This window comes from Paramisgurnus dabryanus, chromosome 8 (genome assembly GCF_030506205.2).
Source record: "Paramisgurnus dabryanus chromosome 8, PD_genome_1.1, whole genome shotgun sequence".
Taxonomy (NCBI): domain Eukaryota; kingdom Metazoa; phylum Chordata; class Actinopteri; order Cypriniformes; family Cobitidae; genus Paramisgurnus; species Paramisgurnus dabryanus.
Window position 1 is genome coordinate 23696900 of NC_133344.1, and position 17657 is coordinate 23714556.

The 17657-nt window shown below is 36.8% G+C and overlaps 1 protein-coding gene across 2 annotated transcripts in view; it reads left to right on the plus strand.

The window, feature by feature from the left end:
• Positions 1 to 17300, plus strand: part of tlcd2 (TLC domain containing 2) — a 20536-nt gene extending 3236 nt beyond the window's left edge. The window contains exons 4-5 of one of the 2 annotated variants that reach the window (XR_010542830.1): positions 14582 to 16844; positions 16925 to 17300. Coding sequence is in view for 1 of the 2 variants with exons in the window: in XM_065281066.1 (XP_065137138.1) it covers positions 14582 to 14965 (384 nt within the window). In the remaining variant the exon portion in view is untranslated. Of the gene's footprint in view, positions 1 to 14581 lie in introns of both variants that reach the window. The other variant, XM_065281066.1, reaches the window with a different exon arrangement.
• Positions 17301 to 17657: the final 357 nt, after the last annotated feature.

Genomic DNA, 17657 nt, shown 5'->3' on the forward strand with positions numbered 1-17657 from the left:
TGCAAATCAAAATATCTAAATATGTTGTTTGAGAAAGCAACTGAAAGGTCTGTACGTGTATATGGAATGCTTAGATCCTAAACCTTTTTTCAGACTTCTTGTTGCATCTCCCTTCTTGAAATTGCAAGCTGTTGTATGGCTAGACTATGTTTACATAAGGATTAGCTTGTTTTTAAATGGAGGAATTCTGTGTATGGGAATAGTTAAATGAATAGGAAAATCCTGTGGAATACAGAAGCAGAAGCTTAGCTGAATGTTAAACTGATTTCTACAATATCAAAAAATCTGCATCTTGCCAAACATCTCCACTTCGGCCATCTGTGGTGGAAAAACATGCATATGCATAAATAACAGGGAAGTGATGAAACGCCCAGTCAATCCAACAGCGTCATTATATGTGCAGTTAATGGGAAAAGAACAACTTTGTGGTGTACTTGGCTAATGCATTTGGGAATGCTGAAATTTCCAGAAGTGATACTGTGGAAAGCATCAGACTAACCCAATAACATTTTTTTTTTGTATTATATATCAACCGTTCTTTAAATTGGTTTAGGCTCAGAGAGCAAATGTGTCTCATCCCTCATTCAATTAAAGTCTGTTGGCCTCAGAGGAGGCTGACATAATCCATCTGTTTTAGCGCTTGTTTAAGTCACGCCCTCCATACTCCTTAAACAGTAATGCGCTACAGTATAAGTGATTCATTCATTAGGTGGCAAAAATAAATAAACAGGTTGTGCTGGAGGAAGAGCCTGGTGGTTAGGGAGGTATCAGGAGTCACCTAATCACAGAAACCTGTTTGGAATGCATTTGCTCAATGACAGATTTTGCTCAATGATTGAAGTGATGCTGTCAAGTGGTTCCATGCATTTCTGTAAAACCTGATAATCCAGATCTGCTTTGTTAATCCACTGACTTTCCTTGAAAGCTTTCATTGCTATGTGTTGTAAACAAGTCAATTGTTCTAACAGGTTTGTCTTTTAGGCAAAAATTATAGTATGACATTTTATTATTCTTATAAAAATTGATCAAAATTGATAAGTTGTGTTTTTAGGAAATAAATGGGTGAAAATAATAAGAGTAGGTCAAAGTGGGTCAAAGGTTATAATATAGTAGGTCAAAGGTTACAAGCATGCATTGTTCTGTTTAAAGGAAAATAAAGAGTATGAGAGAGAGAGAGATGAGAGGCGGAAGAACGAGAGGGAAAGAATGTGTGTGTGGACGCGGGAAACACATTTGGCTCTGTAGTGTGGTGTATTTGCGTCTGGATCTCTGCTTCTTTTTCATAATGCATTCAGCATTTTTCCAGACATCTGTTCCACACATGTTTCACACAAGCGCCAGGACACTATAGGAGGAACCCTATTAAAAACAAGCCTATAAATCTCCACTTAAAATCTGTAAACCAAGAATCCACTCACACCCAGACCTCCTTTCACTCTCTATTATACAGACCCCTCCCCGTATCACAAGATATCTTCCATTTGTACTCGCACCATCACCACCCACATACTACAAAACAACATTTTGTCTTGTACTAAACAGTCAGACCTGACATCTCCTAGTAACAAATAGACTAGAACGGATTGACTTGTTTTTGAATGCAGTTTCCTTGAAGATCTCCAGTGTGATGGCTTTAGTTGATTGTTTATTGTTTTAAATATGATAGCATGAGCTTCAGTGTACATGAATTTGACAGTGACGTATGGGATGAGAATAGGAATGTTGCTGGCCTGGTAACACCTTTCATTGTTTAAATGGTGGATTCACTCTCTAATGTAGTAGGCATTTGTTGTAAAAAAAAATAAAAAAAATAAACGGACGCTAGGTAGCAAGGGACCAAAATCATACAAATTTCACAAATGCGCACACTGCAACAGAGCAATAACTTAATGATTTGAATACTATAAAAAGTAGGGCTGTAACAATTAATCGTGCAAATGCGCGTTTTCTCAATCAATGAATTTGAATGAATTACGGTGATAATGCAGCCAAATCCAAAAGCTAGAGGGCGCTCTTGTGCAGAAACTCCAGTTGTGCCACAGAAGAAGTAGCATTAAAAACGCTATTCCAGGAGATGTCTGCAGGAATATTTATATCGCCATTCTTCAGATTGTTTCAGGTATTTTCATGATAATAAAGAATATATTGAATGATTTTGTTTAACGAGTGTTGCTTTTTTAAATGCAAGTTATGTTTAGTACAATTTTTTTATAGACTGTTTCAGCGGCAACTACATAAACAAACAGCGATTGTGGCCCAAACTTAGATCTGTGCATAGAATCAACAAAAGAGGATATTATTTTGAATAACAAGCAAATAAATACCCAGTAAATTAAACTGAGCTAATGTTACTGTGTTTAATTTTATTGTATATATATTTTTTATATATATATTTTAGCTACAGATCCTGAAATTCTTGACTGGCTGCCAAATCTGCGCAGCGGTGATCCACACGTACTGTCTCCCCTCGTCTTTTAAAAACAAAACTTTTTTTCCACAAGGAATTTGTCCCAGAGGTCAGATTAGTTAGCCTGGTAATACCATCCTCTGCTAATTTGCTACACTTCATAGACAGAGTCTGGCTGGGCATAATTGACAAGCGTTTACCTTCTCGTGGTGGGGGGGCTTGTCTGAAGTTAAAAATCATTGGTGTTAATGTAAGCCAATCCCATAACGTTTGGTTATGACATGCGCAATGCGCCGGATATGCCACATTGAACTTTAGCTGTAAACACACGTATGATGATGCGAAAAGAAATCTATTGAACGAAATACCGGAGTGCACATGGCTGTGAACGACTTGTGCAGATTATATGATTTAAATCGGGCCAGAGCTATTTGAACACTATCCTTACTGTGTCTTTCCACTCACGTCTAAGTGGAGGAATTCCCCTCACTCCTCTCAAACTCTTCCTCCAGACAGCCCTAACCATAATGTAAAATAAATCTTCCTACCTTATTTTCTGGTTAATCAGGAACATCACCAAAGAATGTTTGCCCACACGTCCTCCACCATTAACTGTGAACAATGAAATTCCCCTCCATGATTTCTCAATCATTGTGCACGCCAACCTGTGCTGCACACAGTTTCTCACTGATGATCGGTAATAGTTAATAAATTAAACTTTTCGCAAAACCTGTCGGGAGTAGGGCAACAACATCATCTTTATTTAAAATGTTCAACAAACACCATTCTTATTCGGGCTTAGTACAGAAACGTAACCCTGGATTTGCTCATACTAATCTAAACACACCTGGGTAACCAACTAAACCAGCTTCATGGTATAGGCCCCAGGTCTTGTGAGAATAAGACAAACAAGACCTGTCGTTTCTGCGTAAGTGCAACGTCCTGTTAACGTTTGGCAATTTTTTCCTGTAATGCAGGACAAGAGTGGCCATTCTTGCGAGCTCCCCCCATTCACATCAATATCAGTGACGCATCTTGTTAATATTAAATATCTTTGGTTAAAACGTCTATAGTCAGTGCAGATAGTAAAGAGACTGTCGAGATGGAGAGTGATGGTTTCTTTTCCTAGAAAAAATTTGAAACGTATACGAATACGATGTCGTATAATTTTCAGTTTTTAAACATTTTATTATTATTCAAATATGTTTTACAAACTTAAAACATTATTGAATGGCATATGAGTTTCTTTCTTCTGATGAACATGAGAAGATATTATCATACATTGATGGTAACCACCAGTGGCGGCCGGTGACTTTTTTTCCGAGGGCGCACGATGCGAAGTTCGTCACAACATGTATGTAGCCCGTCATGTGTGTGGTTCGTAATTTCAAAATATGTGTTCGGTGCGTTGAGTGACCTATGTGCATCTCTTGTCTTGTCAAAATAAGTCCCTTTTGCAGACGTATCTAGAGACGCGTGCGTTTGCCAGATACTCGCATAATTTCATGTGTAATCAGAGTTTACTGTTAAGGGAGCGTCTTGTGTGTATTTTGTGAATGTGAGCGTCTCTTTTATCATAAACGGTTTTGACGCGTGTGCAGCAGGCACTTATTTTGACAAAACAATTGATACACATGGTTCACATGACGCAACAAACACACATTTTGAAAACACGGGCAACACACGACACTCCAAACACTTGGCCACGAGCCACCACTGGTAACCACACTGTCGATGGCACCCAATGACTTCCTCAGTAGAGAAAAACATTATCATTTAGTAGAGAAAAAATACGTTAAAAATGCAATGGGTGTTGTCAACTGTGTGGTTATCAGCAATTATCAAAATATCTTCTTTGAAGAAATAAATTATAGAAATCCCTAATAAATTGTGCTTCCTCTACCATGAAAGTCAATGCGTGCCATCAACTGTGCACTTACCCTCATTTATCAAAATATCTTCTTTTGTGTTCAACAGAATAAATAAACTCTTACAGGTTTGGAACAACATGAGGGTGAGTAAATGATAAAAACATTTTTTGGGTGAAGGATCAACAATAAGGTTGTGTCCCGATTTACAAGATGTAAAATAAGTCTTTGGTGTCCTCAGAGTGTGTATGTGACGTTTTAGTTCAAAATACCCCATTGATAATTAAGCATTTTAAAATTGGCACTGTTAAGGTGTGAGCAAAAATCTCATGTTTGTTTTTGTGTCCCTTTAAATGCAAATGAGCTTTCCAGAGGAGGGCGGAGTTTCAAGAACTCGGGCTGCAGCAAACAGCTACAGCAAATCATGAGATAATCATGCAAGTCAGTAGCGTTGTTTAGCTTTAAATGTTTGAAAAAAGTCAATCATCTGTCTGTACTGTGCATATTAAATGCGTGTTTATATACACAGCATGTTGCTTATGTTGGAAATACACCGAAAAAATGTTGCTTAAGACTACTAAAAGCTTATAATCATAGGGGAACTCTTTTTGGACCTATATAGCACCTTGGTAGAAAATCCTCATCTTTTTTATAATCTTCAAAGAAACTGATAAAACTACATGTTTTATGCTTATATTGTATATGATTGAAGCAAATACAGTCGCGTTGTGCTGTCAATCACTGAGTAAACTCTCATCTTTTAACATAATAACAGAGGAACAGAAAGCACAGTGGGCTTTTATCTGTCTATAACTCACATTACATGGACCAGAAAAAGTGAATTAAACAAATCAAAGTCATGTGTGAAAACACAATGGGCACACGCTACAAATGCTCTACTGATGCGCAGCTCAGGTGTTTAATGTGAAACAGAACTAATGCCTCTTTAGCGGAGACTACTGTAAAACTCCAGCTGCTATAGCGAAGATACAACAATAGAGACAGAGCGCAGCGCTTCATAACCATAAAACCACGCCCACCGGGGGGAAAACGATCCAACCGTCTCCATTGACTTTGTATTGCGAGAGGCTGCCTCCTTGTCATATCTGGCTTATAACAAAAAACAGAATAATGCCTAAAAGCTGCTGTGTGACAATATGTACAGCTACAGTAACAAGCCAAAAAACCCAGAAATAAGTTTTTATAAGCTGTCGACCTCAACAAACGAGCGTTTAAAGATACAAAAGTGGAAACGGGCAACTTTTCATAGTACTCCTATTAGTAGAACTGCGTCCACTAGGGGTAAACGTAGTCGGCGATCCACTTTTTTCTCCTTAAAGGCTGAGTTTTACGGCTCGACAGCTTATAAAAACTTATTTCTGGGTTCTTTGGCTTGTTAGCTGTACATATTGTCACACAGCAGCTTTTAGGCATTATTCTGTTTTTTGTTATAAGCTAGAAATGACAAGGAGGCGGCCTCTCGCTATACAAAGTCAATGGAGACGGATGGATTGTTTCCCCCCCCGGTGGGCGTGGTTTTCAAATTTCCATAACTGCGCTCTGTCTCCATGGCAAACTCTGTGCTTCACACTTAGGGCTGTGTCTATGCAAATAGGGCAAATGCTGGGCGGGGCTTTCCTTCCGATAACGACATTAATGGGGAGAATCTCAATCCATGCATTTCTATACATGTTTTGAATTAGAAAACGCTTCCCTGTCAATTATGAGTTTTTCCGGCAATCCGTATTATTAAATAAGGAGTGAATGAATTTTTACCATTATAGGCTGGTTGTTTACCCACATTGCGGACACATATTGATGTTGTAACGCATTTTAAAAGTGAATTTTCATAATATGTCCCCTTTAGTAATCATGTTAGTCTTTACTGAGATTAAGACAAAAGCATTACATTGTAAATGTATATGATATGGCTACCGTTAGTGCTCTGTGCATTATTAATGTAATGTTTATTGAGCGTTAAAATCCTCTGCTCTTCTCTCCCACAAAGTGACTCTTGAGTACACACAGTAGATTACACCAGTGGTTTTCAAACTGGGGGCCGGGGCCCCCAGGGGGGCCGTGAGATGGTGCCAGGGGGGGCCCAGTTTTATGAAATTTTACGAAATACATTAATTTATCATGAATTCTGTGTAATTAAACCTAAAAAAAATAAGGCTACTAACCAAAAGCACTACTTTTTCGTATAATTTAATGTTTTTTTATTAAAATGTTGGGTTTTAGAACAGTTTTTTGTCACAAATTTTCTTTGGGGGGCCGCGAAGGAATGCACCCTACACAAGGGGGGCCACACGCTGAAAAAGTTTGGGAACCACTGGATTACACTATATGTGTAAACACCCATATGACTGGTTGCCACGGAAACTGTATTGTGCATGTGTGTGTGCATGATGCTAGGCATAGTTACTAAATGATAAATGGTGGCATTTCAGGGCTCCAGACTTACTTTTTTCACTAGGAGCACAGTGGCCCCCAACTGAAAATGTTAGGGGCGCAAACAGAAAATGTAGGGGCACACACTGTAAATTCACATGCCAACCAAATATTCACATTTCTACTAATTTACACTGTATTACTAATAAATACTTTGATAGATGCAGAAAGTACAATGTGCTGTTTCAAATTCAGTGTCACATCACAAAAAAAGGTCAAATTTAATGGTCGCACATGTGCACCTGGATGTAAAATTCAGTGGCACACTCTCAAATTATTTGGTGGCAGTCTGGAGCCCTCCATTTATAATTCATCCTTGATTACCATGAAGGGTAAAGCATATACTTGGTATAGTTTTTGTGTCCAAAACACACTTTTTTTAGAATTTTCATTCAGTGGTGTGTAAGCAGAGTTTATTTTTAGATCCAGAATAAAGATGAGGCTCTTTTTTTGTCTTTGAGTCAGACTATTTTGGTATAAGCCACTGTAAGCATTTAGAAAACATTAAATGAAAAGTTCACCCAACATGTTGTCACTTCCTGCACCCATGGTTATTTATTTGGTTTTGGAAACCACAAAAGAAATCTAAAGTAGAATGTGCAAGCTGGTTTAAAAGCGGGACATTTCACAATACTTTTTAAAAAATGTAAAATAAATTTTTGATGTACATATGTGAAGTTGTAGCTCAAAATACCAAATAGGTCATGTATTATATCATGTTAAAATTGCCACTTGTAGGTGTGAGCAAAATGTGCCATTTTTGGGTGTCCTTTAAAATGCAAATGAGCTGATCTCTGCACTAAATGGCAACGACCTGGTTGGATAGTGCAGATTATGGTCGGTATCATTATAAGGTCCCCTTCTGACATCACAAAGGGAGTCAAATTTCAATGACCTATTTTTTTTCACATCATTGCAGAGAATGGTTTACCAAAACTAAGTTACTGGGTTGATCGTTTTCACATTTTCTAGGTTGATAGAAGCACTGGCGACCCAGAGCAATTAAATTGTCACTAAAACACATGATGTGTGTTGTTTCTAGCATCCTGAGGTTCATGAGATTTGCTTTTAGTGATGTTATGTTGTTGTTTGACCTTATGTGAGAGTTTGACTGACCTTTACCAGTCTTCTCTAACTTGTTTAGTCAGGTATGTGTTATAATCCAGTGTATGGACTTTGTCCTGAGTCTGATCATGATTGAGTAAACATCTCTTTTATTCTTCTTTATCATTTACAAAATGGGCGGATGGTGAAAACGAGAATTACCCTGAACTACCCTCAGGTTCAGTTTTCAGTACGATTACCAGCTTCTAATTTTGGTCTTTCTCATTAAAGCAATTTATTGACCCATTTTTTCTTTAGAGTAATGGATTTTATCAGACATCTAAACTTAATTAGTTCTCATATTAAGGTCCAGCATGAATGTTGTTGGTTAACTTGTTTCGCCTTTCAAAAGCAAAACTTGTGATCCACACATGATGTTTTTAAAGATAAGATGTTTTGTGACCTAACCCAAGATGTAATAATTCTGGCTTGTATTTAAATACTAGTAATGGTTGTTGCTGTGGTGTTACTGTTTCCAAAACAATTTTTGTTACTGGATCATCTGAAGTCATAAAGATGATTGCATTCACATGTGATTCACACCCAACATGTGATTCGTAACTTTGACTTCATATATAGGCATTTTATGTATAATAAAGTTTCATCATAATTTTGTGGAAATTAGAAATGCAAGTCAACTTTTACAATGCATGCATGCACACACTCATTCACAGTTTTGTATCTGTTTGCTCCATGACAATGAAGTCTTACCACACCCCTTTAATTCCATGAACACATTTCCACATACCCATCATCTCCCAGCCCAACACAATCTGTCTCGTATGCCTTCATATGGGAGCGTCTGTTTTCTGTCTGTTTTATTGTGATTGGAATCTGAAGGATGTTCAGCACAGCAAGTGCTCTTGTTTGTTTATATAAAGTCTACTTAAAGAAATACTTGACCTACAAATTCCTTTTCATTCGCTATATTTTTATACTCCTATTCCTGTGAAACTTTTTCACCAGTGCTGCTTTTTCCATGCTGTGAAGGATTGTAAAACACCACATGATTAATAATAGTTTTTGTGTAAATATTAGAGACTTCTGAAAGTGGAAAGCACACTGAAATTTCCTGCACTTAAGCCATTAAACCATCAAACTTGAAAATATATGCCATGCCAATATGGTAAAAGGGAAGATTACATTCACTTTTGTGTGCGTGTTTGTATGTTACAGAGCACGTGGCAATCTGTCCGCTATCCTTTCATCATCTCATGTGACTTTAAGCGTCAGAGTCTCTGGTGTATTTCTCACCAAGCTGCAGTATTCATCACAAACCTCTCAAATGGGCTATATGGTAAAGGCTGTGAGGTGAATTTCACCTGTAACCAGGTTAACTGGTTTAGAAGGTTTCTACTGCCACCTCCATTGAATGCCCAGGAGGAACGTTTAAATCTCATGCCATTGTTGGTTGTATGTCTCCAGAGGTTCTTATTTCCATGTAGAAAATACAATTTAGCAGTGTTAATTGACCCCTTAGGGCATAGGGAGACATTATGAAGCCAAACACTAAGTTTTTATTTTGTTTGTGTGTGTGTGTGTGTGTGTGTGTGTGTGTGTGTGTGTGTGTGTGTGTGTGTGTGTGTGTGTGTGTGTGTGTGTGTGTGTGTGTATGTAGCTGAACAACACGGGATTTTTATAACAACTAGGGAGTAATGGTCTTTGCTAATGCAATGTTGTTATTACATCAACAATGCATAATTTTATTCCAAATATAAAGATGTATTGCTTTGGTCTAAACCAACAATATTCAGCTGTGATAAGCATGTACTTTTCTAGCATTGCTCATTCTTATCCTTTGGCTTATCAGCATGGATATTTGTGTGTGTTGTGTTAAAGTGAATAGGATTATATCAGCATGACTGAATATGGAATGAGCTTGCCAATGCAGAGTTGCTTTTATTTGTGTATGCGTTATGCTGGAGTGGATTGTTGTGTTTTTTGACTGGGTGGCAAACAGTACTATGGGTGTTTGCCGCTCTATAACCTGGTGTTGTTTAGTCAAAGGGGTTTTATCAAGGTTCTCATGTTAGTCTCATACGGTTTGAGATAGGGATGCACCGATACCACTTTTTTTTTTGTATACGAGTACTTGCATTTCAGTACTTGCCGATACCAATACCGAGTACTTAATAAAAAACATGATTTAAATTTACAGGTAACAGCTTTAGTCATATAATTTAACAAAAAAACAAAGGACTAGTTTTCCAATTTGTTGTAAACTCTGCCTCTTTGGACAACACGAGGCATTAACCCCTTACACGCCGCTCAAACATAGACATTTCTCAGACCGTGGTATCGATTCCAGGTATCAGGGGACTTTTAACGAGCACGTGTACTTTAGAAAATGTGGTATCGAGGCCGATAACAGTATCGGTATCGGTGCATCCCTAGTTTGAGATATATTGTCAGACGAAAATCAACAAACTTTTTAACGTAAGGAATAATTTACGACGGGCCGTGGAATTATTTGAAAATAATGGACATACGGCATGACGCAAAGCAGAGTATGCATTATTTTCCAAATAATTTAATGGACCGGAGTCAATTATTCTGATTATAGACATTGCTCTTGAAGTTACTTTAAGACATTTGACAGGTTAGGTGTGCATTTATCGAAAAATAATGCATACCTACCCATTGAACATTTCTAAACCAATCAGAATAAAGCATTGAACAGGCTGTTGTATAATGTAATAAAATACTATCTAATGTAAAGCACGGTGTATCAAAATGAAGATTTGGTTCAAAGATTATTCCGTTGTCTTTGTGAAGGTGGAAGAGGACATTGTTTATTATCTATTTATTGCAGTGCTATACAAATATTACAAATTATACAATAGCAAGTGTTTGTTTTTGATGTCATTGACTTTGTGACGGACCTAGCTGACCTCAATTTGAATCCGAATTCCGCTTTTGTTAGCAAAGGAGCACATAAGATTTTTATAGCTGTTGAAAGCAGTATAGATACAAAGTCCACCTTTCATACATAAGAGTGAATACACACATCCTTATCTGACTTTTATGACATTTTTCTGTTTACATTTTGGATACTTCTTGAAGGGTTCATGAAGATATCAGGTTAAATTGTAATGTTATCCTATAGCGTAAAGCTTGTGTAAGGTGCCGTGTTGACCTCAGCAAGAGAAGAAGCAAAGGTCAACATCCTCCCTTTCATAACACAAGGTTGAATATATAATTTTATTGCAGGGACTATAATAAATCCACCTCTTTACTGGGATCAGAGAAGGTCGGTGAAGGTTGTGCATAGGAAATATACATTATAGCTAGCCTAGCAGTCCCAATAACCTGGGAAGCTATTACTTATTTAGGACGTTGGATTGCTTTAAAAAAATAAAAAATTCATGTAAGCCACTATTGTTTACTAGTTGGGGAACAGATTGTCACTGCTGATGGCAAACTTGGCCTTACAGTCCACTCCACATGGCTTGAAAGTTTGCCATGCATAGTTTTAGCACAGTCCTTAAAAAACATTCCACTTCTTTTGAAAATATCCTCATTTTCCAGTTCCCCTAGAGTTAAACATTTGATTCTTACCCTTTCCATTCAGCTGATCTCCGGGTCTGGCACTAACACTTTTAGCATAGCTAGCACAATCCATTGAATCTGATTAGACCATTAGCATCGCGCTAAAAAATAACCTAAGAGTTTTAATATTTTTCCTAAACTTGACTCTTCTGTAGTTACATCGTGTACTAAAACCGACGGAAAATTAGAAGTTGCCATTTTCTAGGCAGATATGGCTATGACTATACTCTTATTCTGGTGTAATAATCAAGGACTTTGCTGATGTAACATGGCTGCAGCAGGCGTAGTGATATTACGCACTTCCCTGAAAATAGTCCCCAGCTATTGAAAGTAACCAAGGGGACTATTTTTGGGCCATGTGTAATATCACTAAGCCTGCTGCAGCCATGGGGAGCTGGAAAATGAGCGCATTTTCAAAAAAAGGGGAATGTCCCTTTTAAGCATGCATGATGTAGTATTTCTATAAAAAGAAATGTTTAGACAATTAAACACCCCCATACGTTACATACCTGCCCAAAACACAACCAATGGCACATTGTGACTGAGAGCCATGTATATGAGGAATAGCTCACCCTGTGCTAAAAGGTTAACTGGGGGGGGGGTGTTAAAGGAGTAGTCCACTTTATAGATGGCGCCCATTGACTTACCATAGTATTTTTTTTTCCTACTATGAAAAGTCAATGGACCCCATCTTTAAAGTGGACTACTCCTTTAATGTGAACTACTGCTGTAACATTCCTGACCATAAGGACCAGAGGCTGCGCTACAAATGATCATCATCTGACAGACGTCTGAGTCGTAAAATGTTGGTCATGGTGTATATTTAGCCACCATGTTTGATTTAATTTTCCCGTATTATTCGTAAACAAGAAGCATGAGGGGACTATGAAGTTTTGTTTTTTTCACTTCTTTACCTCGACTGTGCGCTCTCTCACACATACTTACCTTGTAATGTCGTTTTATCCAAATGTATAGACGTTGATAACGTAGTGTATTTCTTTACGAGAGGCCGGTACAAAAGTGTTTAAAATTATCCACCAATGTTTTTTCTTTGATACATTCTCAGAAAAGAGGTACATACTGGTTCCTCAAAGGTACAAATCTGTACCAAAATGGTATATATTAAGACCGTTTTAAAAGGTATTTTGTACCTTTATTTGAGTGTATGAGTCGGACAGGGCATGTGTTATGTGTACAGTACTGATTGACAGAGAGATTTATCTGACCAAGTGCAACCAATGGGTTTGTCTTCTTACGAAAGGAGTTATAGTACTGACTTATAACACCTGCACCTTTGTCCTCCATGCTGTACTCATCAAACCCGACACTTGCAAGTGGTTACATATAATATAACCAACTGTAAAATGTTTTATAGTTGAGAGATTAGTATTACTTTTTTATATTTGGCATTTGGGAATACTACTGCATTTTATGTGCCGTTTAAAATGACCACTTGTTGATTACCATGCTTATTAAAACCAATTAAAATGGGTGTCTAGGTCTTGTACCATGCACTAACACCATGTACTTCTTTTCTAATTGGAAAGTACGTACATTATCGTGCATAACAAAAGAAGTACTGGGACATACTTGCATCCAACAAAAGTGACTGTTATTGCCTGGATGTACATTGTGACCCTGGCCTGGACAATACCTCCTTCTTTGCATTTCAGCTTTTTCATTCATTATTTCTTAAGTAAGCTAATGTTTACTATATGTGACCTTGCCTGTGAAATCTTATTATAAGATTAGAAGTATTTAATCAATGCATGATTGCACTCATTGATTTCGCAATAATTTCAATGCTTGACATGACTTAACTCAGTCAATATTAAACATATCAAGGTTTTATTTACACAGAATGTTCTTAACATTATGTATAGTGATTTAATGTTAAAAACTAGTAAATTACAAAATATGATGATTGCGTATGTATTATTATTTTTAATTAATTGAAGCATAACTTATTTAACTTATAACTTAAGTGTGTAGCATCACTAAATGTCTGCCTCTAACAATGTGTTGTGGGTATTATTAGCTATAATAGTGTGCATTGAGTGATGAATAGTAGACAATTTCTGGTATTTTAAGCATACGATGATTTTGGGCATGATTTCAAATACTACTTTGAACAGCTAGTATGCAAACTGGGACGCAACATAAAAGTTAGGAACAGAATGTTCTTATTGGAATTCACACTTGCTTGTTCATGATAGTCACAGACTGCCACCTAGTGGATGATCATGAAATAAGAATAATTTTTTATTGTGGCCTGAATTTTTAAAATAAACAAATGTAAGCATATTAAAGGCGGGGTGCATGATTTAAAAAAACACTTAGGAAAAGGATTTCGGGCCGAGTACCAAAACACACTTGTAGCCAGTAAGGGGCGTGTCTACTAACCGACATCCTTGCCTGGGTTGCGTATGTGTGTGGTGGGTCTATCAAAAGAGGGGTCCAGATTCTATTGGGGTAGGGGCATTTGTTAGGTGATTTCAATTATTAACATTGGCTTTAATAATTTTTTTCCTTCAGATCTTTAATAAAAAGGCACTTTATGTCATAACTGAAGCTAGTGCCATGTTTTGTTTTAACTAGAACTTGAGCAGGATTAAAGTCAGTTATGGCAATCACTTTGGATGTTGTCATGCTGGCTTTAGGCTGGATAAACAGCCTCTTTATATTTCTGTTCTCAGTCACTCTGTGCTGTTATTAAATGCTTTACAAGATGCATGCATTCATCTGTCTTTGTCACTTTTCTGCACATTAACATTTAAAGAAAAGATTGAATGGCATGAGATCATTTAGGCTGTTTATGAGCATATTGACTTAACACAGATGTTCAATTTAAAAGCCACATAATGTTTACATTACATACATAATGTTGATCCGATGGCATTGCTTCTATTACATGTAGGGTCCGACATTTATAAAAAGTTCAGTAATGAATGTTTGTTCTTGATCTTGAAACAACTTTTAAAGTCTACTCCAAGCTAAGACATAAATAAGACTATGACAGAAAACAGTACTGACTGTACAGATGCTGCTTAAAATAAATAAATCTAAAACAATTTTTTTTGACTAAGCAAAGCATATCTGAACAACTGTGTCTAAAAATAAACAAGTTCATATATTCAGTTTATACAGAAAAAAATGGCAGCCTTGCTCATGAAAGACATCTCTCTATTTCTTCTCTTTGTAGGTGATCACCTGTTTTGGGATCTCGGTGCTAAGCTGTCAGTATGTGGGCTTTGCAGTCGTGGCGCTGCTGGTGGAGATCAATTCCATCTTTCTGCACCTCAGGCAAGTTCTGCGCATGGCAAACCTGGCCAAAACTACGCTGTACCGCATCAACAGCATGATAAACCTGGGCACGTACGTGGTGTTCCGCATCAACACTTTGGCCTGGATGACCCGCTGGCTAGTGCTAAACCGTGAACGCATCCCCCTGATCAGCTACACCATCGGCAGCGTGGGTTTGGCCATCATGACCGCCATAAACATTGTGCTGTTTTACCGGCTAATGAGAAGCGACTTCATGAAGTCCAGCCGTGAGAAGGAAGTGAAGAAGGATAAGGAGATGTAGACAGAAATGTTTTGCCATCCTCAACTACTCCCACTTCAGCTCCAACCAAATTCACTACCATTCCTTTGGGTTGCAAGCATCTGATTGGACAGGTGTCCGTCGTTTTATATCATTAGAAACCGTTATATTGATATCATTCTGCTGATCCTAGTCATTACATACTGGCTGACTAGATCAGAAGTCGTAGCCATTTTGACTCCATCTTATGCAGACCTCAAGCTGTGCAAAGACATTTTATGGTGGCTGTTGTCACATGTTTACATGCTCGGATACTTCTGCATTGATAGACCGTCATCAGTCTTAAACTTGTTATTCAAAGGAACTGGATTTACTCTTGTTATTATTATCTAATTATATACTAATGTTCATCCGCCCCACTCAATTTATAAATGATGCTATCTACTAAATATAAACAAGGAATCAGCTGAATAGGAATAGAAGCATGTGATTATAAAACAAATATAATATATTTATCCAAGGTAAATTTACAAAAGACCATAAGTTTGTTTATTTATTATAATTGCAGCTAAGCTGAAGATGTGTTTGGCCTTCTTACACTTACACCTGATACCTCATGAACTTGTAGCTTGGGGCAGTTAGTATCACTAGGTATAATCCTTTATGCAGATGTTGCATCTGTTTAAATGAGACAGAGCAGGTTTCTATTTATTTTTTCATTACTTACTAGAAAATAATACAGTTAAATGCAGTGATCATGGATAGGAAGTACCCAGTGTTTTTGTACTGTATGACTAAATATGGTCAACTTGACTGTAATCTTGCCCTGTGGATAAATATCACTTATTTTCGGTTAATATGCTAAAGTGAAGGATCTAATATCAGTGCTGGAGCCATCACCATAAATACCAGGATTAAAAACACTCCTGTTGATTTGTGTGGTCATCTTTAATGAAATAATACGTCTGAGAATTGAGATCTTAAAGCTCCTGTATGGTTTGAGAGGCAAAAGACTGTCATTACATTAGCCGGCCTGTAGGTGACACTACAAACACACAACAGTGACCTCATGTTAGCTTCTGCTAATATTTAATCTATATGAAGGTAATGGCTAAAGCTTCACTTATATTAAATTAAAATGTGCTGTAAGTTTGAATAAACCTGTATTTTGTACATTTTGTACGTTATTTTACTTATTGTCAGTGATAAGTTGCTGTGGTTTAGCAAAAAAGATATTTACCTTTTAAAAACACAATGAGAATTGGCAGAACACTGTTTTGTGCAAAATGATGTTGTGAGTGGTAAACAAAGAATAGCCTGAGGTATTTGTATAGCCTTTTTCTAATTCCATCAAAGTCTAACCATTATTTGATTGGGTGGGTGTGGCTTCTTTGTACAGTGGGAAAACTGTAACCACATGTAGCATCACCGACTTGTGCCACAAAACTATTTATTTAAAAGCAACATCATAAGGTTGTTTTATTCAGATTTACCTAAAATTCTTATAGATTGACAGAGGGTTTTGCAAGATGATGATGATAATAATGCTTAATTTTAATCACATTAAACCTTTTCAGGCACCCGACAAGTTAAAATATAAGTTGAGTGCTGAAAAAAGGTTTGCACTGAAGTTGTACAGTTTTTAAGCTAATTCAATATTGGCAGCTTCACTACCACAATGAATGAATGAAATAACAGAAATAGCATGTGCTTATAGGATAAATTGTGTCATTGTTTGTACATTGAGAGAAAACCATATGATGACTTTTTTTGATCATTTCAGTAATATGTTTATATTTTATGTGTTGTGTTTGGTGAAAGATATGCTACTGTTATGTTGTGAATCAGATATTTGAGCAAAAAGTGCTGTGTCAAAAGCCCCATGTAGTTAGATTCTCTAAAAACAAAAGGTTTAGCACCAGTCAAGCACCTGTGTAGAACCATATGGGGGCCATATAGCACCAAATATGGTTCTACATAGCACTATGTGGTTCTACACAGGTGCTTTACCGGTGCTATGGCACTAAAAACGGTTCTTCTATGATTACGAGTAAAGAACCACTTTTGGTGCTATATAGCACAGTTTGTTTTTAGAGTGTAGTGTGTTAAATGAAAACAAAACTACACATAAAACTTTCTAGTTGTGTGAAGAGCAAAGTCCCTGAAAAGCAAAATGAAAGGAAATTTTTACTTTTTTAGTCTCTGGCTGTTTTAAATTTGTTTAATTTCAGTTTGGGTTTTATACAATTGTCTAAAATGTAAATATAATATTTTATTTTTGTTTGGATGAATTTTGAGTTTTGTAATTAATATAAAAACAATCTGTATATGACCTTTATATTGGTAATTGTGAAATAAAATATTGTTAACACTGTTATTTGAAGATTTACTTTTGGCATGATGAGAAAAATCGGATACAATACGATAGCCTATATAGCATAAAATAGTATTTGATATCTCTAATCATATAGGCCACGTTAAATAAGCATTTAATTTTCCTGAAAATTTCCTCCTAAAGGGATTGTGGGTTTCTACATTCAAAATGCACTTCAGCACCTCCACCTATTTTCTAATACATCTGTTATGCAACCTAACTTAATGTAGACTCATTTATAATAATGCGATATTTTTATTAGTCTTATATTGTGTGAGGAAAATCGTTATAGTTAATAATTTAAAAGATAGCATTTTCTACAATATTGCTGTAAAGACAAAGATATAAAAAAAGATTACT